The 25,631-nt window shown below is 39.9% G+C and overlaps 1 protein-coding gene across 1 annotated transcript; it reads right to left on the reverse strand.

Moving 5' to 3' along the window:
* Positions 1–19,689: 19,689 nt before the first annotated feature.
* LOC138870781 (uncharacterized) lies at positions 19,690–20,343 on the reverse strand. The gene is made up of 2 exons (XM_070148620.1): positions 20,194–20,343; positions 19,690–20,097 (listed from the first exon to the last, which is right to left on the reverse strand). The coding sequence occupies exons 1-2, from the start codon at positions 20,341–20,343 to the stop codon at positions 19,690–19,692; spliced, it is 558 nt and encodes a 185-aa protein (XP_070004721.1).
* Between the last annotated feature and the right edge of the window lie 5,288 nt (positions 20,344–25,631).

Consider the following 25,631-nt stretch of genomic DNA (forward strand, 5'->3'; position numbering starts at 1 on the left):
AATCAACCAGAACACACAACATATAAGAGAAACATGGAGGTTATGATTCTAAGAGGATCAAGTTTGGGTCATGCACAACAATTTCCAATGTTGTCATGCCCCAAACCAACCACAAGTATTAGACACATTGGGGTAGGGATTTAGAATTCACATGTCATGATACATTGATTCAGAACAAGAGAAAGGAAATTACAGCATGCTAAACAATGGTACTGGGCTAAATACAAACAGTAGGCAAACAAGAATGCAAGAAACAGTAAATAAGCATATTGTTGTTGGTGTAGAAAACTTAATTAGAACATACCAGTAAGAAATGCAAGTGCAGAAAATAAGCAAGTTTCCCCACAACCTAGCCTTGGCTTTCAGCCGGCTAGGTAAGACAGCAATGTAGTAGTCACATAGAAAAGAGAGATTTGGTGGAGTGTGTATTTGAACTCAAGTGTTTATGCCTTGTGTTCGTGTTTTTTGAAAGAAAAGAAGTACATGGTATTTATAGATTTTTGAAAATGAGTAAGAGAGGGTAATAAGCTACAAACATGGAAACGATTATCATTCAGAATCAATTATACAAGTGATTGCCTTTAATTAAGGGATCAATTTGCTTAGCGGGTAGTGACAGGTTCAAAAATAAGGAAAGAAATCAATTTATAAGCAGGCTAAAAATTGCCATAAAAGAAGTAGTAAAATATTAAGTAGGCCATCGAGTCTAGGTATAGAGATACACTAATTTTGGAAAGAATTCAGCAAGGCAAAACAGGAAAAGAAAATCAATTAACCCTAACAGACAAGTGAAATCAGAATTTCACAAAGGAAAAGTTCGAAATCAGTCACAAGTTGAAGGTCAAACAAAGAAGGAAACTTAGCATATAAATAGGGTGCATAAAAACTATACATGCGAGGCCAAGCCTGTTGACAGAAAGAAATAACATACAATAGTAGCACAAAATTTAGTGGATAGAAACATTCGAAACATGATAGCCCAGTAGGTCAAGTAGTGAAGAAAACATAGAATATCAAAGCATGTGAAGATCTCACAGTAGCAGGTGAAGAAAACCCCTCTTGAAAATTAGGGTTTCGAGCATAATCGATTTTTAGAGATGATAGAAAACCAGAGCCAGAAGAATCACACAGAGAAATAAGAAATTTTGAGAAAAATAACTTCAAAATCGAGTTATGCACTTAAACGAACAGCCTCATATCCAAAACCATAGGATTTTCAACAATAGAAGAGTTTATAAAAGAGGATAAACAAACAAATCGGACATAAACTCAAGCAAACAAACATTCTTCTAATAAACAGTCATAAGAAATTTGGGCTTTTAACATGCAAACTCAAGTAGAAGAAAGATATAGGAAAACACAGCAGAACATGTCAAAAATCATAGAAAAGTTTTGAAACAAACTAACAAGAACTCTAATCGGAAAAATAAGGGGTTTTGAAGGTAGAGTTTTAAAAGAAACTTCGAGAAAAACTCTTAGCAGTTCAGAGCAAACATAGATCTTGAAACAGATCTAAAATAAATCGAAAGAACCTTAGAGGTTAGGGTTTCAGAAGAACCCCAAGTGATGAGAAAGGCTTTGAAAACTATCGATCTAAGCAGGAGAGTCAAGAGTTTGACTCGAATAGCCATGGCTGACCGGAAAACAGTCATGAACTGAAATCGAACAGGGTCTGGACCAAGTTCTTTCAAGATCTAGCCTTGAGACCATAAGAATCGAACACATAGGATCCATGGAGGGTTGATACAGGTCTCCGATGACCTTGGAAGCCATAGATTTTGGTGGTATTAGGTTGGGTCAGGTGGCGGCAGCTAGGGTTCATGAGGGATTGCAGAGAGAGTTGAGAGGGAAAGGGATTCAAGGGCGGCGTTTGGTTTAAAATGAGGTGGGGTAAGGGGTCGTTTGAGGTTAAAAATGTAAAGGGCCGATATTGGCCATTGATCTAAATGATCAACAACCAGGATTGAAGGGGTTAGGTAAGGGATCCGGGTTGGGTTATTTAGATTGGGTTGGGGTTGGGTTGAAATTGAAATTGGGTTGAGAAATTGGGGGCCTGTTTTGGGTTATAATTGAAACTCAATTTGGGCTATAATTGCAATAGCCACTTTTCCCTTTTAGTTTTATAAAAAATAGTAAATTAATTCCTGAAAAATAAATTAAAGGTACTAAAATGATTTGTAATACATAATTATCAATTTAAAAATACTGGACTTAATTATTTATAAATATAAACGCAATTAAATCTAAAAGAGGCTAATATTGCAATTATATGCAATTTAGCTTTAAAAATACTAAATAAATTTGTAAAAATATGCAAAAATTATCTTAACTATATTTTAGTATAATATGAGAATTCAATAAATAAATCACCAAGATTGATAACTTTGGGAATTATTATTGGATTTTTTTTATGAATAAAATAGAGGAATAAATTGGTTAAAAAATCTTTAAAATTAAGAAAAATAATAAAACATTGGGACATACTTATATATACATATATATGCTATTTTGAAAGTATTTTACGTATAAAAAATATACAGGAAAAAATTGGATATCAACAGCTGCCCCTCTTTACCCTGGAAGGATAAAAGAGTTGTCGGGTAAAGATATGATGGCCAATTTTGACCAAGCGAAATGGTTTGAGAAATTAGGCCGCACCCTGGCTTCTGAGTTGCCTACATATCCCTGGTCTTATAGGAATCAAGCCATATATAGTTCGGGATTCGTTGGCGGGGTATGCCGATGGAGACTTTCGAGAACGGACGCAATATTCAGGATGGAGGAATGGTTAAGATTGGACATGGCTGCGGGAACTGAAGCGGGATCGCTCCTGCCGAGATCTCCATTGCTTGCCGTTTTACCTGCAAATAAGCAATACAAGCATATACTGTGCATAAATTTAAACATGATGCAATCTCCTACCGGACAATGAGGATTGTCTTAGGATGGTTAGAATGATATCCTTAGACCATGATATCCTAGGCCATGAAGTGTATAATAAAGGATTCGTAGGCCATGAAATGATGCTCTCGGGCTATAAGGATGATGCCTCCAAACCATGACGCCTTTGAATAATGATTTGCAAAAGATTAAAAGGGGTCCTCAAGCCATGACATGGCGTTCTCGGGCTATGAAAATGGTGCCTCCGAACAATGACGTCTTCGGATGATTTGGCGATCTTTTAGCCCATGAGATATTGTATTTGGCGATCTTTCAGCCATGCAAATGTGGACAAGATGGTGATCTTTCAGCCATGCAAATGTAGATAAGGTGGCGATCTTTCAGCCATGCAAATATAGATAAGGTGGCGATCTTTCAACCATGCAAATATAGATAAGGCGGCAATATTTCAGCCATGCAAATGTAGATAAGATGGCGATATTTCAGCCATGCAAATGTAGATGAGGCGGCGATCTTTCAGCCATGCAAATGTAGATAAGGTGGCGATCTTTCAGCCATGCAAGTGTAGATAGGGTGGCGATATTTCAGCCACGTAGATGCAGACGGATGTTGAGTTTAACCTCAAAAGGCAGAATGGTAGCCTTATGCAATGCAGAAATACAGATGGAGACAACGTTTAGTCTCGGAAGTTAGAATGATAGCCTTATGCAATGCAGAAATGCAGATGGAGATAGCGTTTAGTCTAGAAATACAGAATGGTAGCCTTATGCAAAAAATAAAGTAGCAAATGGTAACAGAGCTTTCTTAGCTGATAGTGGATTGCGATATTGTGACTGCTGGAAATGTGGTGACACATGGAACGTCACTGGTATGCATGGATGGAAAATGCGAGTAAGTGCGACAGTTCTGAGAGTTGTATTCCTGAATGATGTTTGTCTTGTGAGTGTATTGTATGTATGATGCTTTCGTAATCCAAGTGCCTGCATCCAAAGAAAAATCGTGAGTTTTGTAAAGGGTAAAGGTTAGTTTATATCCCCACCGGCTCTGCTTGACTTGCTCGAATTTGATCTGGTGATACTATATGTATCATTGGGGTAGCGTTGCTAAACAAGGCAATTTCAGTAATAAACATGCATGATTTGTAAAAATATAACATATGTATATAATTAAGATAGTTTTTAGATGAACCGACGACTATGACATAGTTTGAGACATTGCAGCCTCTCTTGCTACGGAATTTTGAGGGTCATCCTCAAAATTCTGCCGTAGTTTGATGGGTTAATGTTTTTGATGTTGCTTGTGCGGCGATCGGCTGAAATTACTTCAGAATTTTGAGGGTCCTCCTCAAAATTCTGCCTTATTTTCCAATTTCAGGGGGGGAATGAAAATTTTATTGAGTTGTGACCGAACCCATAGGGCGACCTACATATCCCCTCTTAAACGGGAATCAGGTCAGGCATAGTTCAATTTACATCATATAAGGGAAGCATAAAGATTACACATGGTAACGTTTGACTGCATCTGATTTGATAGGTTTTGGCTAGACTTATCCGTCCATTTTTGCAAGTATGAGGGCTCCTCCTATCAGAAACCGATGAACTATGTATGGACCTTTCCAGTTGGGAGAGAATTTCCCTTTGGCTTCATCTTGATGCGGAAAATTTTTCTTTAACACCAGCTGCACGATGTGAACTGTCTCGGCTTGACTTTTTTGTTGAAGGCTCTGGACATTCTATCCTGATAGAGTTGACCATAGCAAACTGCGTTCATTCTCTTTCCATCTATAAGGTCTAGTTTCTCATAACGACTTTTCACCCATTTTGCGTCGTCGAGCTCAGCTTCCTGTATGATCCTTAAGGAGGGAATTTATACTTCGGCGGGAATGACGGCTTTTGTACCATAAACCAGCATATAGGGGGTTGCCCCAGTTGAAGTGCGAACTGTGGTGCAATACCCCAATAAAGAAAATGATAACTTCTCGTGCCACTATTTATGCTTCTCTACCATTTTCCTCAATATCTTCTTGATATTCTTGTTGGCGGCTTCTACAGCTCCATTCATCTGAGGTATGTAGGCTGTAGAATTCTTGTGTTTGATCTTGAAAGTTCCACACATAGCTTTCATTACGTCACTGTTGAGGATGGAGCCATTATCAGTAATGATTGACTCTGGAATCCTGAATCAACAAACAATGCGGTCGCAGACAAAGTCTGCCACAACTTTCTTAGTCACTGCTCTGTAAGATGCTGCTTCGACCCATTTGGTGAAATAGTCAATTGCTACCAGGATAAATATTTGTCCATTGGAAGCAGCGGGCTCGATTGGTCCAATAACATCCATTCCCCAAGTGGCGAATGACCATGGTGAGCTTGTTGCATTAAGCTCGTTTGGCGGTACCTTTATCATGTCTGCATGTATTTGACAGCGGTGGGCCGGACATACTGGATGCAGTTCGTTTCCATAGTCATCCAAAACTAACCAACTCGCAGTATCTTTTTTACTAAGACAAAGCCGTTCATATGTGGACCGCAGGTCCCGATGTGAATTTCCTCTAGTAACCTGGATGCTTCTTTTGCGTCGACACACCTTAGTAATCCCAAATCAGGAGTCTTCCTATACAGGATTCCTTCACTGTGAAAGAAATTATTGGACAACCTCCGAAGCGTGTGTTTCTGAGTAGGATTTGCAAGCTCTGGGTACTCTCTTTTTGCTAAATATTCCTTGATATCATGAAACCAAGGCTTTTTGTCTGCTTCTTCTTCAACATGGGGACAATAAGCCAGCTGATCATGGATTTTCACTGGAATGGGATCAATGAAGTTTTTGTCTGGATGTTGTATCATGGATGATAGGGTAGCCAATGCATCAACGAACACATTTTGGACTCTAGGAACATGTTAGAACTCCGTTTTCGTGAACCTCCTCCTAAATTCCTGTACATGATGCAGATACGGGAGTATCTTGGAGTTCTTGGTCGCCCATTATTCACGGACCTGATGTATGAGTAGGTCTGAATCTCCAATCACTAACAACTCTTGAATGTTCATGTCAATGGCCATCTTGAGCCCTAGGATGCAAGCTTCATATTTAGCCATGTTGTTGGTGCATGGGAACCTGAGTTTGGCAGAAACCGGACAATGTTGACCAGTTTCTGATACTAGGACTGCTCCTATGCCAACTCCCTTGAAGTTTGCTGCTCCATCGAAAAATATTTTCCAACTATCATAGGATTCTGCAGTGTTTACTCCTATGAATGATACCTCCTCGTTAGGAAAATATGTTTTCAGGGGTTTGTATTCTCCATCAATGGGGTTTTCAGCAAGGTGATCTGCTAGTGCCTATCCCTTGATTGCCTTCTGAGTTACGTAGATAATTTCAAATTCACTCAACAGGATTTGCCACTTGGCTAGCTTGCCAGTAGGCATGTGCTTCTGAGAGATGTACTTCAAAGGATACATCCTTGATATGAGATACGTGGTATAGGCACAGAAGTAATGCCTCAGCTTCTGAGCTACCCAAGCCAAAGCACAGCAGGTGCGCTCTAACAGAGAATACCGGGCCTCGTACGGGGTGAACTTCTTACTGAGGTAATAGATGGCCTTCTCCTTCCTCCCCGTTTTATCATGCTGCCCCAGAACGCAACTGAAAGCTCCATCTAATACTGCAAGGTAGAGTAATAAGGGTCTACCTAGCTCAGGAAGGACCAGGACTGGTAGTGTTGACAAGTACTCCTTGATTCTATTGAAGGCATTCCGATAGTCATTGGTCCATTCGATAGCGGCGTCCTTCTTCAACATCTTAAAGATCGGCTCACAGATAACTGTAGACTGTGCTATGAACCAGCTGATGTAATTAAGCCTTCCCAAGAAACTCATCACATCCTTCTTGCTCTTTGGTAGTGGCAATTATTGAATAGCTTTGACTTTTGACGGATCCAGTTCTATTTCTCGGCGACTCACAATAAACCCAAGCAATTTCCTAGCGGGAACCCCAAATGTGCATTTTGCGGGGTTTAGTTTTAGGTTATACCTTCGCAGTCTATTGAAGAACTTCCTCAAATATTCCATGTGATCAGTGACTCTCTTGGACTTGATGATCATCTACATATACCTCAGTCTCCTTGTGTATCATATCATGGAAAATGGTGTCTATGGCCCTCATGTAGGTGGACCCTACATTCTTCAACCCAAATGACATCATCTTGTAACAATACATTCCCCACGGCATAATAAAAGCCGTTTTCTCAGCATCTTCTTCATCCATCCAGATGTGATGATAACCAGTAAAATAATTCAAATGATTGCAACTCATGATTGGCGCAATTGTCGATCAGGATATGTGTGTTTGGCAAAGGGAAGTCGTCTTTTGGACTGGCTCGATTGAGATCCCGGTAGTCGACATAGACTCTGACCTTCCCATCCTTCTTTGGTACAGGCACAATGTTGGCTAACCACGTCGGGTATTCTACTACCCTGAGAACCTTAGTTTTGACCTTCTTAGTGACTTCTTCCTTGATTTTCAGACTCACATCAGGCTTGAACTTTCTGAGCTTTTGCTTTACCGGCGGACATGTTGGATCGGTTGGCAGTTTGTGAGCCACAATAGACATACTCAGGCCAGTCATATCATCATACGACCAGGCGAATATGTCCTCATATTCTCTTAGAAAATCTGTGTATTCCTTCTTTTCTGATGGTGATAAGTGGACACTAATTCGTGTTTCTTTGACGTTTTCTACATCTCCCAGGTTAACAACTTCTGTCTCGTCCAGGTTGGACTTAGGTCTGTTTTCAAAATTCTCAACTTCTTTAACAATATCCTCCGGTATGTCATCTTCATCTGAATCTATGTCCATTTGTTGCGTTGTCTCATTGCATGTCACAGTCATTGGCTTATCAAGATAAGTAATAGTAATGCTGTATAAGTAAAGTAATGACAGAAAAATAATAATGAGCGTTGATTCATAAGAAAAGTCAAAATGCTTTGATAAATTGCATAACTGTTTTAGAACATTGGAGATCTTATTGTGGGAATTAAAATGCGAAAATAAAATCATTTAGTAAAATAAAGATAGTGCATGATGCTTGTTTTAGCTTGGCTACCCCGAGGCTCGTCGGGCTCTGGTTGTCCTGATGGTCCAGTTATTGAGGCGCACTCCTCTGCTTACAGCCTGTATGGAAGGACATTCCACCCCCTTCTCCTCGAGAATAACACAACAGTCCATATCATTGTCTTCTAGGAACAAGTTCTTAACCGCTGCCAGGGCTTCCTCCTCATCAGACCCACAGATAATATCGTCCGGTTGGAAAGTCTGCGCCAAATGTGGTATTTGTTGCTCCAGCGTATAGTAGGGACCGCGCCATGGTGGTGATCAGTTGTTGAATTCTTCCTAGGTGTACTCGTATCCTAGACCGAAAGTGGTGCCATATTTCTTGAGTTTTATGGGCTTAGTGATTCCTTGGAGGTTCTTCCCGAGCCCTTGCCAGGTTTGTACCCACTCCAATTCAGTATACTCTCTATCTTGTTATCCCACCATTTATTTTTGTCAAGAACATTTACCCATTCAATGTGATGGTGAGTCTCTCTACCCAGCTTCCTTCTTCCTTCAATTGACGGGATGGTCTGGCGACTGTATATAGGGTTGCTACCGTCGCCGTGAATGATCACCTCCTAGTGAATCCATTCAAACTTTACTACCTAATGTAGTGTTGATGCTACGGCCCCAGCAGCATGCATCCACGACTGTCCCAACAACAAATTGTAAGATGCCAGCATGTCTATCACTTAGAAATCAACATCGAACCAAGTTGGCCCCATTTGCAGACATAGACTAATCTCCCCAATGGTGGACCTTTAAGAATCGTCAAAGGCTTTCACATTGATGGCTCTGTCCTTTATCTCATGCAGTCCTTTTCCCAAATTCTTGAGTGTTACTAGTGGACAAATGTTGATACTGGAACCCCCGTCGATCAGAATCCTGGTGATGAAATAGTCTTTGCATTGCACGGTGATGTGCAGTGCTTTGTTATGACCCAACCTTTTAGGTGGCAGCTCATCCTCATGAAATCGAATTTTATGACTTTCCAATACATGTCCTACCATGTTATCCATTTCCCCACCAGTGATGTTGCTTGGCATGTATGCTTCACTCAGCACCCTTAGCAGGGCATTTTTGTGTGCCTCAAAATTTTGTAGCAAAGCAAGTATGAAGATTTGCACTGGTGTTTTGTTTAACTGGTCAATGACCGAGTATTCCTTGGCCTGTATCTTTCTCCAAAGATCATCTGGACCTGTCTCAATAATGGGTGGCCGGTTGGAGGCCTGCTTGCTTGACTCAGCCAGATGTTCAGGGGTATAAACTCTACCAGTTCTCGTCATACCTTGTGCGGCAATAGTTTCTTAGAACCTACCCTTGCCTTTCCTCCATGCCTCGGTTGTACAGTTCCATGGTATAGCCTTTGTATGGTATGGTGTCATGGTTGACATCGCCACTGGAATTGGCATGGATATCTTTACTCCGAACGGAGCATGTGCCTTGGGTGGTAAAACCACAACTTCAAACGGTGTGGGTGCATTTGCTGGAGACATGAATTCGACCTCAATTGGTGCTGGTGTCTTTGCAGATGACGTTGTTTCAAAATCAAGTGGCACTGGCATATTTACCTCGGCGTCCTTAGAGGGCTGAATCTGGACCACGGTCGGATTAAGAGTAACTATTGGCTTATTTGGGTTAGCACCTTTTGTGATCAAATCGATTGATCCCTCGGGATCCCAATCATCCTCTATTTCAATCATGTGAATACCTTCACCCTTGTGGTATAGCAGTGGGTTATTGCAGACATTCCGAGTGGTTCTTTGCCACAATAATTTTGTTGTCAATTAAAGTCTGGATCTTGTCCTTCAAAGAACGACATTCGTCGATGGTGAGTCCCTTCATGCTGGAGTGGTATGCATAGGATTTGTTTGGATTAACCTACTGAGAAGGGTTCTCAGGAGTTGCAGCAGGGATGGGAGTGACATAACCAGTAGCTTTGAGTATTTCTTAGAACTGGTCAATAGGTTCAGCAATGGCTGTATATTGTTTCGGAGGTCTGCGGTCAAAATTTTGTCAAGGTCTAGGGAAGTTTTGGCTTATAGAAGGGGATTGATAGTAGGATAGTTGAGCATTGTAGGCTTGGTAAACATGTGCGGGTTGGGAATATCTGGGTGCAGTAAGCTGATATGTGGGAGGTGGAGGTAATTGATAAGTGGGTGGCGGAGTTTGGTAAGAGGGTGAGGGTGCTTGGTAGTTCGGGGTAGGCTGATATGTGAGTGGAGGCATTGGGTAGGTTTGGTATTTGATGGGAGATTTGGTTCTTTGTGCAACCATTACGGCCCATACGTCCCTTTTCTTGGACACACCACCAGACTTTACGGCCTTATTTGTAGCTTGCAAGACCTCGAAGTTTGTAACCATACCACTTTTGATGCCCTCTTCGATCATTTCACTCAACTTGATAATGTCAGAAAATTTGTGGCTCTCAATCATCATTAGTCGTTCATAATATTGCGGGTCCTGAGCCCGGACGAAGAATTTGTTCATTTGTTCCTCTTCTAAGGCAGGTCTGACCTTAGCAACTTCGGACCTCTAGCGAGTAGCATACTCGCAGAATGTTTCTGTGGGCTTCTTCTTTAGATTCTGAATATAGAACACGTCTAGCGCATTCTCTGCATTGAACCTGAACCTGTCCACAAAGTCGGACGCCATGCCTACCCAATTTGACCACTTTTTCGGATTTTGGCTAATGTACCAAGACAAAGCATCTCCCTTCAAACTCCTCATGAATAGCTTTATGCAGATTCTTTCATCTTTCCCTACTCCAACCAGCTTGTCACAGTAAGTTTTCAAATGGACCCTTGGATCCCCCGTACCATCAAACATTTTGGAGGTTTGTTCCCCTCGGGCAATTCGACATTGGGTTATATGCAAAGATCTTTATAGTTCAGCCCTTCAATTCCCTTACTTCCTTCAACGCCTTGAATTCGGCTAGTCAATTTCTTGAGTTCTTCAGCCAGGTTCCTGATGAGAAAATCCTTGTCATCAGACTCGGGTGTGCTTGAGATGGGTTGGGTGGATTGTGGCATAGTCTCCACATAGATGGGGGTGTTATGGTGGGTGTAGAAATGGTCATTTGTGGAGATTTGGAGTTCTGGGATGAGCAGCGGGGTATTGTTTAAGGTATGGCAGGTGTTGCAGTGATGGTGAGGAGCGGGATGGTTTTGTTGCTTTGGGATATTTTGTGGAGGTGTAGTGTTCTGAGCATTTGGGAAATTGATATCTGGAATGATGAGGTAAAATGACAGATTTGCCAGATTCCAAACCGGATCAAGTTCATCCTGGAATTTTAGCAGCTTTTGTTTGAGTTTGGATGCATTTTCTTTGGAAACTTGAGTACTGTGACCATGAGTGACCTCTACCCGTTCAGTTGTGTTCTCTTTTCTGACATTATTCAAATCTTCCATCTTCCCTTTATTCTTGTTTTTGATAGGACTAAGAGGAGGAGTGGGTGGAGGACCCAGGATCTCGTGTAATAAGATGATGTTGGCATAATACACGAACTAACCTTTGGGGAGGGGAATAATAAACAAAAAGTAAAAAACAAAAAGGTAACAAGTTAGTGAGGATTATAGGAAGTATTGCAATATTTAAACATATAATGCGGGAATGTAAATCGTGTCCTAATTTGGGGACCTCTTTGTGCCCGAGGTAGGCCTAGCGACAAATTGATTTGGAGAACTTAGAATGCTAAATACCTAATTTTATTGATAGAAAATAAGACGAATCCCAAATTGACACTAAATAAACAGGAAATAAATGTCACTACTGGCCATTGGCCTTATTACATTTTACAAAGCGAAAAGAGAAAACTCCTATCTACTTGGTCCCAGAAGGACTTTCCCCAGATTCGGCATCTTTGGCTCCGTTGAATAGCTTTCCCAACTCGCGAAGTCCCAGCAATAGGTAGGCTCTGTCTAGATGTCCGCCTTCATTTCCTTCAGCATTTTGGCAGTCTTCGACCTTCTTGAGAAACTTCCTTTCCAATTCCACTATGCCCCGCTCCAAGTATCCCAGTCCCTTGTTTGCACTGATAGCCATGTCCTTCCACTCCTCAATTAACTTCTGGTTGGCTTCTTGTATCTCACGGTGCTCGCTTTTGCACTCTCGGATCCTCTTGCGCAGTTGGTTGTATTTGACTTGTACCTCGGCCCTTTCATCTATGATCCTGTGGCCCCTAGTGAACCCTGGCTGGCCCAGACCATCATGATTATCTTTCAACCAGCTTGAATAGTAGGGAGCGCAACCAGCGTGGTATCTATGTGGCTCGATGGAATCTCTCCCCATGACGATCTTACAGTGCCACATATGTTGAGCTTGGCATTTATAAGGACTATCATCAACCTGAAAGTTAGCCCGGAAATGACTCATCTTGTTGACCCTGGGTATAACCTGCTTCCTACCAGCTTGTCTCATAACCCGGAGAGGTACATGAGGGTATGTTCCTTGCAGACCGATCAATAATAGGAAAGGTGCATCTCGGGATCGGGCAAATTCCTCGGTCGGAAACCACTCAAACATCCATTGTACCTGGTCTTTAGTTAGATTGTCAAATAACTCTACCCATCCTTTGGCATCTTCTAGCTGGGAGAACATATTGGGCATGTAATTTATTCATTTCGGATGATGGAAAGCGATATGATCATCTCAGTCTCTTTGCCGGATCTCTTGTCGATATTCACCCCTTTGGAGATGCTCCATGAGCCAGAGCTGAAGTAGCAAATTGCAGCCTTGGAAGTGTTTGGCTCCATGTTGACACTTCTTTAGGGCTCGGTATATTTTCGCAATGATCATGGGCACAATGCTAAATGGTTGTCCACCAATTCCCTCCATTAAGGTCCTAGTTACCATAGCCAGCCTGGTATGGATTCTTGCTTTCTTCATGGGAAACACGATTAACATGAGGAAACAAAACATGAATACAAAGACACTTCGGTGAATATGCTCTAATGATGTTAAGGCGAACTCGTCAGTATAGGTACGGTAGGATTTGCTGTGTCCGTACCTCTCATACAAATAATCAAAAGGGATGTAGGATTCTTTCAAACATGTCAGTTCTGGGTTCTTCTTCAAACCCATCATTTTGAGGAATCCCCTACCCTTGCAGTTCTCAGGCATTAACAAACCCGGAGTTTCCCATGCTATATCGGCCAATCCTCTTATCTCTTCTAGCAAGGGTGTCATCTCAATGTCCCCGAAGCGGAATACAACCCTCTCACAGTCACAAAACAAAGTAGCAGCTTCTATGATCCTGTTGGTGGGGTGAATCTCCAGAAGAAAAGGTAGATTGCCCAGATATTTCTGGACAAGAGTTTGACCAGTAGAGTGAAGGTCCTCCACCAGCTTAGCAATTTTGGGTGGATGTTGGTGACCATGCCGAATCTGGGGACTTCCTGCCTCATATTTCTGCAAGACATATAAGGTTAGGCCCTTACCCCCACCAGACTCGATTATTTAATATCAACAATCGGCATAAAGCATTTAGTTCTTCGAGTAAATGCACAGAACATGGTGAAGTCCGTTTGGGTTTAGGGAAACCTAGTGGACTTTGGACAAGGCTTATCTTAAAGAGTCATTATGCGGACAACATAACTGACTCATCTAGGTTTAACCATGATGCATGCACAGTTTAAACAGAGTAAGGTTTCTATAGGGTTTTAGACTGGTACCCTTGAGCGGACAACTCAAGGGGGGAAGGCACGGAACCGTCGACTACACCATTGATCGACTGGTTTTACTACAAATATGCCTTTTCCAGATTTAGGGGGTAATAATACAGGAAGAGCGCAACCACTCATTATAAGCGTTGCTATGGTATTTGTTTGGGCACGAGTGGGATATGATGTTGAGCATGATTATGCAATAATTAAAAGCATGTTGGCACATATTTGTACATTAAGAAAGCAGTAAATACAACAGTTTCATAATTTAACGCAACAATAAAAGGAGGAAACAAAAAGAGAAGTTAGTTTTGTAATTGAAAAGGGAATTGAATGCTTAAACAAATTAAGTAAGTAATTGCACATAAAGGAGCATAAATTCACAATGATAGTCTGGAATGGTAAAAGCCTAAAAGTCCCCAGCAGAGTCGCCATGCAGTCACACCCCCTTTTTCTCGCGAAATCGGGTTTATGACATTTGGTATGGGACAACTCGTTCCTTTCAGGAACTTGGTTTTGCATATTTGAAGATCGCCACCAAATGATTTAAGGTACATTAGGACACCAATAGGGTTCAATTCTAAGTCATTCAAATAACCAGAGATAGGGTAAGAGCTTGAAGTTATCCCAAGGTGTTAGGCACCCCTCAGGATCCACTAGTATGGTTCCCGGCCAGATAGTTATTGTGAATTTAGCAAATATACAAGTACGGGCTCAAATATTAGGGGATTTAAACACATAAAAAAGAAAAAAAGAAAGAACAATTAAAAAAAGAGTTAAAAAAAGAGTTTGCAAATAAAAGGAAAGGGGATCCTATGTTTATATTTAATATGGATCATGTCAATGCAACACCCAGTAATCACTCCTCAAAAGAGGGGTTACCCGTGGAATTAATGCACCGGTCATCATATACATATCTACCCTTCCCACCCCGTTAAGGTATTAAAGCGTGGATTGGTCTCGATTACAATTGTATGCTATTACCTGTCACATTCATATCAATCCCGGAGGCACTTAGGACTACTAGTCCTAAAGGGTGGGATATTAGGCTGATTGATTTCAAAGGATAAAAATCTAAGGCGACATACAAAAAACACATACTGCATGTTGGGGAAGCATATAAATAGATAAAGGCTCAAATATACCTCCTTGAACAAAAGCACATAACTAGCATGACTTGCACATACTTTTTAGGTCTGATTAAAATACTAAAGACGAGGGGATTTTGATTATTGAAGTAGATTTGTTTATTACATAACTCAAATAAGAAGTCTGAATCAGGCCTGCCTACTGGTTGTAACAACTAACAAAGGCAGACTCAATTATACAGTCATTACTCTAAGGCTTGCCTAAGTATTTAGACGGGGCACTTAATTCAGAAGGTGGTGAAACAGTGATAACTCAAAGCGAATTGTTTCAAATCCTATAGGCATGCTTGCTAATCCTTGTTAAAATAAGAGAATCAGATTATTAAAAAAAAATCAGAATGGACGAATTTTAAATTAGACTAGTTTCAGTTTCTACAGATGACAGTATCCACTATCGCTGATTTTTACTCCTATGAACATGGTATCTAGGATTACTGATTTTAGACCTTTGTAGACATAATTGCTGATTTTAAACCTTTGCGTACATAGTATCTGAATAATGTCAAACACCTATATGCATAATATCTAGTAGACAATGGAAACAGGCGGGTTTTCACTTAGGAATTCCTATAGGCATAATTTCTATTCATTATGCTGATGTTAACAGGCTACTGGGTTATAGCCAATTGGGCCCTAAAACCATGATATCTAAACAATGACAAATACACATAATTTTAGATAATTCCTATAGGCAGGTTATGTAGATGTGAAGTTGAACAACTAGGTCCTATAGTCATGGTTTCTAAATGTGATGTGAATATGCATAAAAAAAAAAAGCAGTCCCATAGGCATGTTTTCTAAATGCGAATTGAACATGCAGAAAAAGCAGTCCTATAGGCATGTTTTCTACCCTTGAGAATGCATAATTACCCAACCCTTTTCACTAGCCAACCCCAAATGTTCATTACAAATTATTACAAACCAAGAATACTGAATCACATCAGAAAAGTACAAAGAAAGGTTACAACTAGAGGAAGCTTGATTCTTGACTTCCTCTCTGAGTTATGGAGTAAACCACCTCAAAATGTCATTTATCCAAAGCCTTTCTCAGACATGAGTGTGTCAGAGCTCCCTAAGGTCCTCAATAAGACCCCGAGCAGTGCTCATACCCAAGTTACAAAACTAGAATGGAGATGAGTGAAGTGTGGAAATGCAAGCCCTCATGTGTCCAAGTTCAGAGGGAGCTCATGGGTCCCAAGTCAAGGCCCACATGAGGGAGGCAAAACTTAAGTCTAAGAAAAGAGTGAAAGTGTAGAAACAAAGTTCTAAGAGCTCAGGGAGTAAAGGAGAGGGAAAGGGTGATGGGAGACGGCCATTAACATTTCAGGGAGTTAATAACTTCACACAAAGGGAGCAAGGGATTGGGAATCCATTGCAAGGAGCTTGTACACTTAGGCATGGGTTAACTTTGGGCATGTACAGCAATAGGAAGTGCTGACATGCCTGTAAATCAACCAGAACACACAACATATAAGAGAAACATGGAGCTTATGATCCTAAAAGGATCAAGTTTGGGTCATGCACATCAATTTCCAATGCTGTCATGCCTCAAACCAACCACAAGTATTAGACACATTGGGGTAGGGATTTAGAATTCACAGGTCATGATACATTGATTCAGAACAGGAGAAAGGAAATTACAGCATGCTAAACAATGGTACTGGGCTAAATACAAATAGTAGGCAGAAAAGAATGCAAGAAATAGTAAATAAGCATATTGTTGTTGGTGTAGAAAACTTAATTCGAACATACCAGTAAGAAATGCAAATGCAGAAAATAAGCAAGTTTCCCCACAACCTAGCCTTGGCTTTCAGCCGGCTAGGTAAGGCAGCAATATAGTAGTAACAGAGAAAAGAGAGATTTGGTGGAGTGTGTGTTTGAACTCAAGTGTTTATGCCTTGTGTTCGTGTTTTTTGAAAGAAAACAAGTACTTGGTATTTATAGCTTTTTGAAAACGAGTAGAGAGGGTAATAAGCTACAAACATGGAAACGATCATGATTTAGAATCACTTAAACAAGTGATTGCCTTTAATTAAGGGATCAATTTGCTTAACGGGTAGTGACAGGTTCAAAAATAAGGAAAGAAATCAATTTATAAGCAGGATAACAGTTGCCATAAAAGAAGTAGTAAAATATTAAGTAGGCCATCGAGTCTAGGTACAGAGATACACTAATTTTGGAAAGAATTCAGCAAGGCAAAACATGAAAAGAATATCAATTAACCCTAACAGGCGAGTGAAATCAGAATTTCACAAAGGAAAAGTTCGAAATTAGTCACAAGTTGAAGTTCCAACAAAGAAGGAAACATAGCATATAAATAGGGTGCATAAACACTATACATGCGAGGCCAAGCCTGTTGGCAGAAAGAAATAGCATACAATAGTAGCACAAAATTTGGTGGATAGAAACATTCGAAATATGATAGCCCAGTAGGTCAAGTAGTGAAGAAAACATAGAATATCAAAGCATGTGAAGATCTCGTAGTAGCAGGTGAAGAAAACCCCTCTTGAAAATTAGGGTTTCGAGCATAATTGATTTTTAGAGATGATAGAAAACCAGAGCAAGAAGAATCACACAGAGAAATAAGAGATTTTGAGAAAAAGAACTTCAAAATCGAGTTATGCACTTAAACGAACAGCCTCAGACCCAAAACCATAGGATTTTCAACAATAGAAGAGTTTTGAAAAGAGGATAAACAAACAAATCGGACATAAACTCAGACAAACAAACATTCGTCTAATAAACAGTCATAAGAAATTAGGGTTTTTAATATGCAAACTCAAGTAGAAGAAAGATATAGGGAAACATAGTAGAACATGTCAAAAATCATAGAAATGTTTTGAAACAAACTAACAAGAACCCTAATCGGAAAAGATAAGGGGTTTTGAAGGTAGAGTTTTAAAAGAAACTTCAAGAAAAATGCTTAGCAGTTCAGAGAAAACATAGATCTTGAAACATATCTAAAAGAAATCGAAAGAACCTTAGAGGTTAAGGTTTCAGAAGAACCCTAAGTAATGAGAAAGGCTTTGAAAACCATCGATCTAAGCAGGAGAGTCAAGAGTCTGACTCGAATAGCCATGGCTTACCTAAGAACAGTCATGAACTGAAATCGAATAGGGTCTGGACCAAGTTCTTTCAAGATCTAGCCTTGAGACCATAATAATCGAACACGTATGAGCCATGGAGGGTTGATACAGGTCTCCAATGACTTTGGAAGCCATAGATTTGGGAGGTATTAGGGTTGGGTCAGGTGGCGGAGGCTAGGGTTCATGAGGGATTGTAGAGAGAGTTGAGAGGGAAAGGGATTCAAGGGCGGCGTTTGGTGTGAAATGAGGTGGGGTAAGGGGTCGTTTGGGGTTAAAAATGGAAAGGGCCGATATTGGTCGTTGATCTAAATGATCAACGGCCAGAATTGAAAGGGTTAGGTAGGAGATCCGGGTTGGGTTATTTAGATTGGGTCGGGGGTCGAGTTGAAATTGAAATTGGGGACCTGTTTTGGATTATAAATGAAACTCAATTTGGGATATAATTGCAATAGCCACTTTTCCCTTTTAATTTTATAATAAATAGTAAATTAATTCCTGGAAATAAATTGAAGGTACTTAAATGATTTGTAATACATAATTATCAATTTAAAAATACTGGACTTAATTTTTTATAAATATAAACGCAATTAATTCTAAAAAAGACTAATATTCCAATTATATGCAATTTAGCTTTCAAAATACTAAATAAATTTGTACAAATATGCAAAAATTATCTTGACTATATTTTAGTACAAATATAAGAATCTAATAAATGAATGACCAAGATTGATAACTTTGGGAATTATTATTGGGTTTTTTATGAATAAAACAGAGGAATAAATTGGTTAAAAAATCTTTAAAATTAAGAAAATTAAGAAAATATTGGGACATACTTATTTATACATATATATGCTATTTTGAAAGTATTTTGCATACAAAAAATATATAGGGAAAATTGGATATCAACAATGATGTTGCCCACAAAGGCGTATGTTTTTAAAAGTTTATATATATATATATATATATATATATATATATATATATATATATATATATATATATGTATTATGCATTTCATGTCAGTAGCCCCCATAGGCACTTAAATGTTATAGGTTGTATCTTCTCTATCTCTCTTTACATTACTGTTCTTGTTTTTGCTTTCCTGCCTTACATACTCGGTACTTTATTTGTACTGACTTCACTTTTGCCTGGGAATGCTACGTTTCATGCCCGCATGTCCCAATTGATAGGTTGACATTCCTCCTAGTAGGCTATCAGTTCAGCGGAGGTGTTGGTGCACTCCACATGCTCTAGAGTTGCCTATTTGGTCAGTATGCTTTGGATATGTATTGATTGGTATGGCGGGGCCCTGTGCTGACCTTTATGATTTTATGTACTCTTAGAGGCTTGTAGATAGATGACAGGTTTATGGATACTTGTATGGCCTTGTTGGCCTACGTTTTGAGTTTACAAATGGTCATGTCGGCCTTATAGGCCTGTATGTCACATGTATAAGTTTGTATATTATATTGGGTCGTCATATGTTGAGTATTCCCTTATGTTTTATTATTGTTATCTCATGACGGGGTTTCTGGATCATTTACCCATAAGTTCGTTGGGTGGTACCCGTATTATGTCAGCATGTATCTGGCATTGGTGACACTTATGAACATACCTAATGCAGTCTGTTTCCATCGTCATCCAGAAATACCATGCTCTTAATATCTTCTTTGACAAAATGAAACCATTCATGTTGGGTCCGCAGGTCCCGCCATGTATTTCGTCGATTAATCTGGATGCCTCCTATGCATTGGCACATCACAGTAATCCCAAGATAGGAGTCCTTCTATGCAAATTCCTCAACTTTGAAAGAAGTGATTGGCTAATCTGCGAAGCATGCACTTTTGTGTATGGGTAGCAGTTTCTGGGTATTCTCCATTTTCCAAGTACTTCTTGATGTTGTGGAACCACGGATTTCCATCAATCTTTTCTTCAACATGAGCATAATAAGTTGGCTTCTTACGAATTCCTATTGGGATGGGATCAATGAAGTTCTTGTCTGGGTGTTGTATCATGGAAGACAAAGTGGCCAATGCATCTGCAAACTCATTCTGAATCCTTGGAACATGTTTAAACTCTATCCTTGTGAACCTCTTGATCAGCTCTTGTACACAGTGCAAATATGTCAATATTTTGGTGTTTTTTGTAGCCCATTCTCCTAGAACCTGGTGCACCAATAGATCTGAATCTCCGATTACCATCAGCTCCTAAACGTTCATGTCAATGTCCAACCTAAGTCCTAGGATACAGGCTTCATATTCCGTCATATTGTTGGTGCATGGAAACCTAAGGTTTGCAAATACTGGATAGTGTTGACTGGTTTTTGATACTAAGACAGCTCTGATACCTACTCCCTTGAAGTTTGCTACTCTGTCGAAGAACATCCTCCAACCATCATATGCCTCGGCAATATATTCTTTGACAAACGACACCTCCTCGTCTAGAAAATACATTTTCAATGTTTCGTATTCTCCATCTACATGATTTTCTGCTAAGTGATCCGCCAATTCTTGCCCCTTGACTGCCTTCTAAGTTACATAGATGATGTCGAACTCACTCAGCAATATTTGCCACTTTGCTAACTTACACGTAGGCATTGGTTTCTGAAAATGTATTTTAGCGGATCTATCCTTTATATGAGATTTGTAGAATATGCACAGAAATAATGCCTCAACTTCTGAGCTATCCATGTTAAAGCACAACAAGTGAATTCCAACAAAGAGTATCGGGCTTTATAAGGCGTGAATTTCTTGCTCCTATAATATATCACATGTTCCTTCCTTCTAGTTTCATCATGTTGTCCTAGAATGCAACCAAAAGCCCCAATCAACACGGACAAAAAAAGCAGTAAAGGTCTTCCTGGTTCTGGCAGGACCAGAATAGGCGGTTTGGATAAATATTCCTTGATTTTGTCGATGGCTTTTTGGCATTCTTCAGTCCAACTCGTTGCAGCATCTTTCTCCAGCATTCATAAGATTGGCTCACATATCACGATTGATTGTGCTATGAAGCAACTTATATTTATGGTGCATGGAAACCTAAGGTTTGCAGATACTAGATAGTGTTGACCGGTTCTTGATACTAAGATAGCTCTGATACCTACTCCCTTGAAGTTTGCTGCTCCGTCGAAGAACATCCTCCAACCATTATATGCCTCGGAAATATCTTCTCCTACAAATGACACCTCCCCGTCTGGAAAATACATTTTCAATGGTTTGTACTCTCCATCTACAGGATTTTCTGCCAAGTGATTCGCCAATTCTTTCCCCTTGACTGCCTTCTGAGTTACATAGATGATGTCGAACTCACTCAACAATATTTGTCACTTTGCTAACTTACCCGTAGGCATTGGTTTCTGAAAAATGTATTTTAGCAGATGTATCCTTAATATGAGATATGTAGAATATGCACATAAATAATGCCTCAACTTTTGAGCTATCCATGTTAAAGCACAACAGGTGAATTTCAACAAAGAGTATCGGGCTTCATAAGGCGTGAATTTCTTGCTCGGATAATATATCACCTGTTCCTTCCTTCTAGTTCCATCATGTTGTCCTAGAATGTGCCACGACTCCAGTTCTCCCTTCGTGAACTATCATGACGGAACCTAGTCTCTATGACAAGGTAAGCCTAACAAATTGCGAAAATAGAAATAACAGTATAAAACTAACCATAAACTACAGAAATAACATAACGAAGCATTTAATATGCTGCTTGGCATATACGATACAAACTCTCGAAATTGAAACAACATTTTCCAAAACCTGGAATCTCATGAAATCACAAGCTTTTGAATGTCGACAAGTATCTAACTCCATAATGTCTAACAAAAGAAAATACAAAAATGCTAATACTTAAAGAGAGAATAGAAAGGGCTTCCTTGGTCTGCAGATGCGGCAGATATACCTCGAAGTCTCTGGGAAAATTGCCTCACCTCAGGGGTGGTAGGACTGAGTCGAAGTACCTGGATCTGCACATAAAAAACATGCGCAGAAAGGACATGAGTACACCACATCGGTACTTAGTAAGTGGCGAGCCTAACCTCGGTCGGGTAGTGACGAGGAGAGTCAGGGCCCTACTAAGGTTAAATTATAAACAAGGTATAACAATGTAGAATAAGATAGTATAAATAAGTGCAACAGTAAGAAGTAACACATGATAGAAAGAAAAACAACAACTATAACAGAGACAAAATAATCACAGAAAGGAATACAACTCAACTTAGAGATAACAACCAGGGGATCTCCCAGGATACGGTCCTCTAGTCCTCAAATATAAATATCCAGTGGATCTCCCGGGTGCAGTCCCGTAGTCCAACTCATAATGCACAGAGATCTACCAAAAATCCGGTCCGTAGTCCCAAATGTAAATATCCAGTACAAGGGGGAATCTACCGGGTGCAGTCCCAAAGTTCCAATGTAAATGTGCAGGGGGATCTACCGGAATACAAATCTGTAGTCCCACAGTAAACATGCAAGGGGATCTCTTGGTATAACGTCCCGTAGTCCCAAAGTAAACACACAACAACAACACGAAGAATACACAATTTAATTCAAATTCCATACCAGGGTAAAACAGGTATTTCTATCCTAGCATGCTACACATAATCCAAATAAGGCAGTTTGAGCAAGTAAAACAATAAAGCAACTAGACATGCTTCCCTAAACTAACAAAGAGCTTAAATTGCAAGTATTATAAACAGGAAAGGAAATACAATTATAGTTACTTAATGAAAACCAGATTTTTCAACAATTAGAACAAGTATGCACTCATCACCTCACATACAAGGCATTTCAAATATCAATAAAACCAAATCTTAAGGGGAGTTTCCCCACACAAGGTTAGGCAAGCCACTTACCTCGAACCGGCTCAAAACCAGCCCAAAACCACGTTCTTTCCATGAGTACTCGACTCCAAATGGCCCAAATCTATTCAATTTAATTGCATAATATAAATATAACTTCAAGTAATTGATTCCACAAATAAATTCTAAGCTAATACGCAAAATTAGGTAAAATAACCAAAATGTCCCCGGGCCCACGTCTCAAAATCGGGTAAAATTTACGGATTATGAACCCTCATTCACTCACGAGTCTAACTATACCAAAATTATCCAAATCCAATGTCAAATTCCCAATCAAAACTGGAAAATTAGGTCTAAGAACTTTTCCAAAATTTTCCCCAATTTCTCACCCCAAATCCGAAATTAGATGATGAATTCATGTTTATATTAATGGGTTATAAGCAAAAAGGAGTTACAAATCATTACCCGCAAACTCCCTCCAAAAATCTTCCCAAAATTTGTCTCCCACCGAGCCCCCTAATTCAATTTTGTGATATGAACTCAAAACCCTCGATTTTGAAATTTAAGTTCTGCCAAGACACGTTCTTCTTCGCGAACGCGAGACTACTATCACGAATACAATGCACAAAAATCCTACTGACCAACTTCCTCTTTCGCGAACACGAGGGTCCATTCGTGAGCGCGTAGCTTCAACTCCAGGACCTTCATGAACGCGACTCAGTACTCGCGAACACGACTCAATACTCGCGAACACATAGAGAAATTCTATGGGGTCCCCATTTGCTCCACCGTTCCTCTTCATGAACGTGCTCCACTCCTCATGTTCGCGATACTTCCCTTGGCCAGCCTTCGCAAATGTGATCTCCCCTTCGCGAACGCGAAGGCCAAAAGTCTGCAACTGAAAAACCAGCAAATCTGCTGCACACCTAAGTCCAAAAATGACTCGTTGAGTATCCGAAACATACCCGAGGCCCCCAGGACCTCAACCAAACATGCCAACCAATCCTAAAACATCATTCAAACTTGTTCCAACCTTCGGAATTCTCAAAACTAGATCAAAAATGCCAATTAACATCGGATTCAAGCCTAAGAATTCCAAAAACATTTAAATTACGCTTTCGATCAAAATGTCTATCAAACCTCGTCTGAATGACCTGAAATCTTACAAGAACATCATATTCAACACTACGGAGATACTCCAATTTCCGGAATCCCATTCTGACCCCGATATCAAAATCTCACTATCGAACCGGAAACTTCAAAAATTTGACTTTCGACATTTCAATTTCAAGCCTAAATAAGTTAAGGACCTCCAAAACAAAATCCGAACACGCCCATAAGCCCAAAACCACCCAACGGAGCTAACAGAACCAATGGAATTCCATTCTTACATCGTCTTCACACTGGTCCGACTACGGTCCAAATTCTAAAGCTTAAGCTCTCTTTTAGGGAATAAGTATCCCAAAACACTCTAAAACTCAAAACCAAACATCCCAACAAATAAAAATAGCAGAACCCAACCTGGGGAAAGTAGTTAATAGGGTATCGGGGCATGAATTCTTAAAATGACCGGTCGGGTCTTTACATCCTCCTACCAAAAGCCCCATCCACTATGGACAAATAAAGTAGTAGAGGTCTTCCTGGTTTTGGCAGGACCAGAATAGGCGGTTTGGATAAATATTCCTTGATTTTGTCGATAGATTTTCGACATTCTTCAGTCCAACTCATTGCAGCATCTTTCTTCAGCATTCAAGATTGGCTCACATATCACGATTGATTATGCAATGAAGCAGCTAATGTAATTGAGGTGCCTAGAAAACTCATCACATCTTTCTTATTATTTGGAGACGGCAAGTCCTGGATAACTTTTACTTATTATGCGTCTAACTCAATCTCTCGACGACTGATGATGAATCCTAACAACTTTTCAGTAGGGACTCCGAAGGCACATTTTGTAGGATTCAACTTGAAATTGTATTTTTGAATCCGGTCGAAGAATTTCTTCAGGTCTGTAATATGATCCGAACTCCTTTTAGATTTGATGGTAACATCGTCCACATACACCTATATTTCCTTGTGTATCATGTCGTAGAAGATAGGAGACATGGCCCTCATGTAGGTGGCCCCAACATTCTTCAAACCAAACGGTATCATTTTGTAGTAGTATATCACCTATGATGTGATAAATGCTATCTTTTCGGCATCCTCTTCATCCATCCAGATCCGATGGTATCCTATGAAGCAATCAACAAAGTATTGGAGCTCATGTTTGGCACAGTTGTCAACCAGTATATTTATGTTGGGCAACAGGAAATGATCCTTAGGACTTGCTCTGTTCAGGTATTGATAATCGACACATACTCAACTTTCCCATCTTTCTTCGGAACTGGAACAATGTTGGCTAAACAAGTCGGGTATTTGACCACTCGGAGAACTTTTAGTTTGATTTGTTTGGTGACATCCTCTTTTATCTTTAAACTCATATCTGGCTTAAACTTTCTGAGCTTCTGCGTTACTGGTGGACATATAGGACTGGTGGGTAGCTTGTGAGCTACTATAGATGTGCTTAAACCAGTCATATTGTCGTAGGACCATGTGAAGATGTCCTCATACTCCTTTAGGGACCTAAAATATTCTTATTTCTCTGATGGTGATAGATGAATGCTTATACGAGTTTCCTTGACCATTTCAGACTCCCATAAATTAACGACCTCAGTTTCCTCCAAATTAGACTTTGGTCTGTTTTCAAAATTATCTACTTCTTTGACAATTTCCTCAGGTATTATATCATTTTCCAGATATTTCGAATCACTTTCCTTATGTTGCATTGTCTCATTACATATCGCAATCGTAGGCTCATCAGGATAGGGGTTGAAAGAATGCAGAGAGATAATAATATAAATAAACGAAAAGAAATGAATTAATTAAAACATAAAA

Source organism: Nicotiana sylvestris, chromosome 6 (assembly GCF_000393655.2).
Source record: "Nicotiana sylvestris chromosome 6, ASM39365v2, whole genome shotgun sequence".
In the NCBI taxonomy this organism is placed as follows: domain Eukaryota; kingdom Viridiplantae; phylum Streptophyta; class Magnoliopsida; order Solanales; family Solanaceae; genus Nicotiana; species Nicotiana sylvestris.

What these genes read in the sequence shown, in the direction of transcription:
- LOC138870781 (XM_070148620.1), bottom strand. Translation starts at nt 20,343, where the DNA reads ATGTATTTTCTAGACGAGGAGGTGTCGTTTGTCAAAGAATATATTGCC. An exon ending in AAACCAGTCAACACTATCCA is followed by an intron (nt 20,098 to 20,193) that starts GTATTTGCAAAC and finishes ATGAACGTTTAG; the next exon opens with GAGCTGATGGTAATCGGAGA.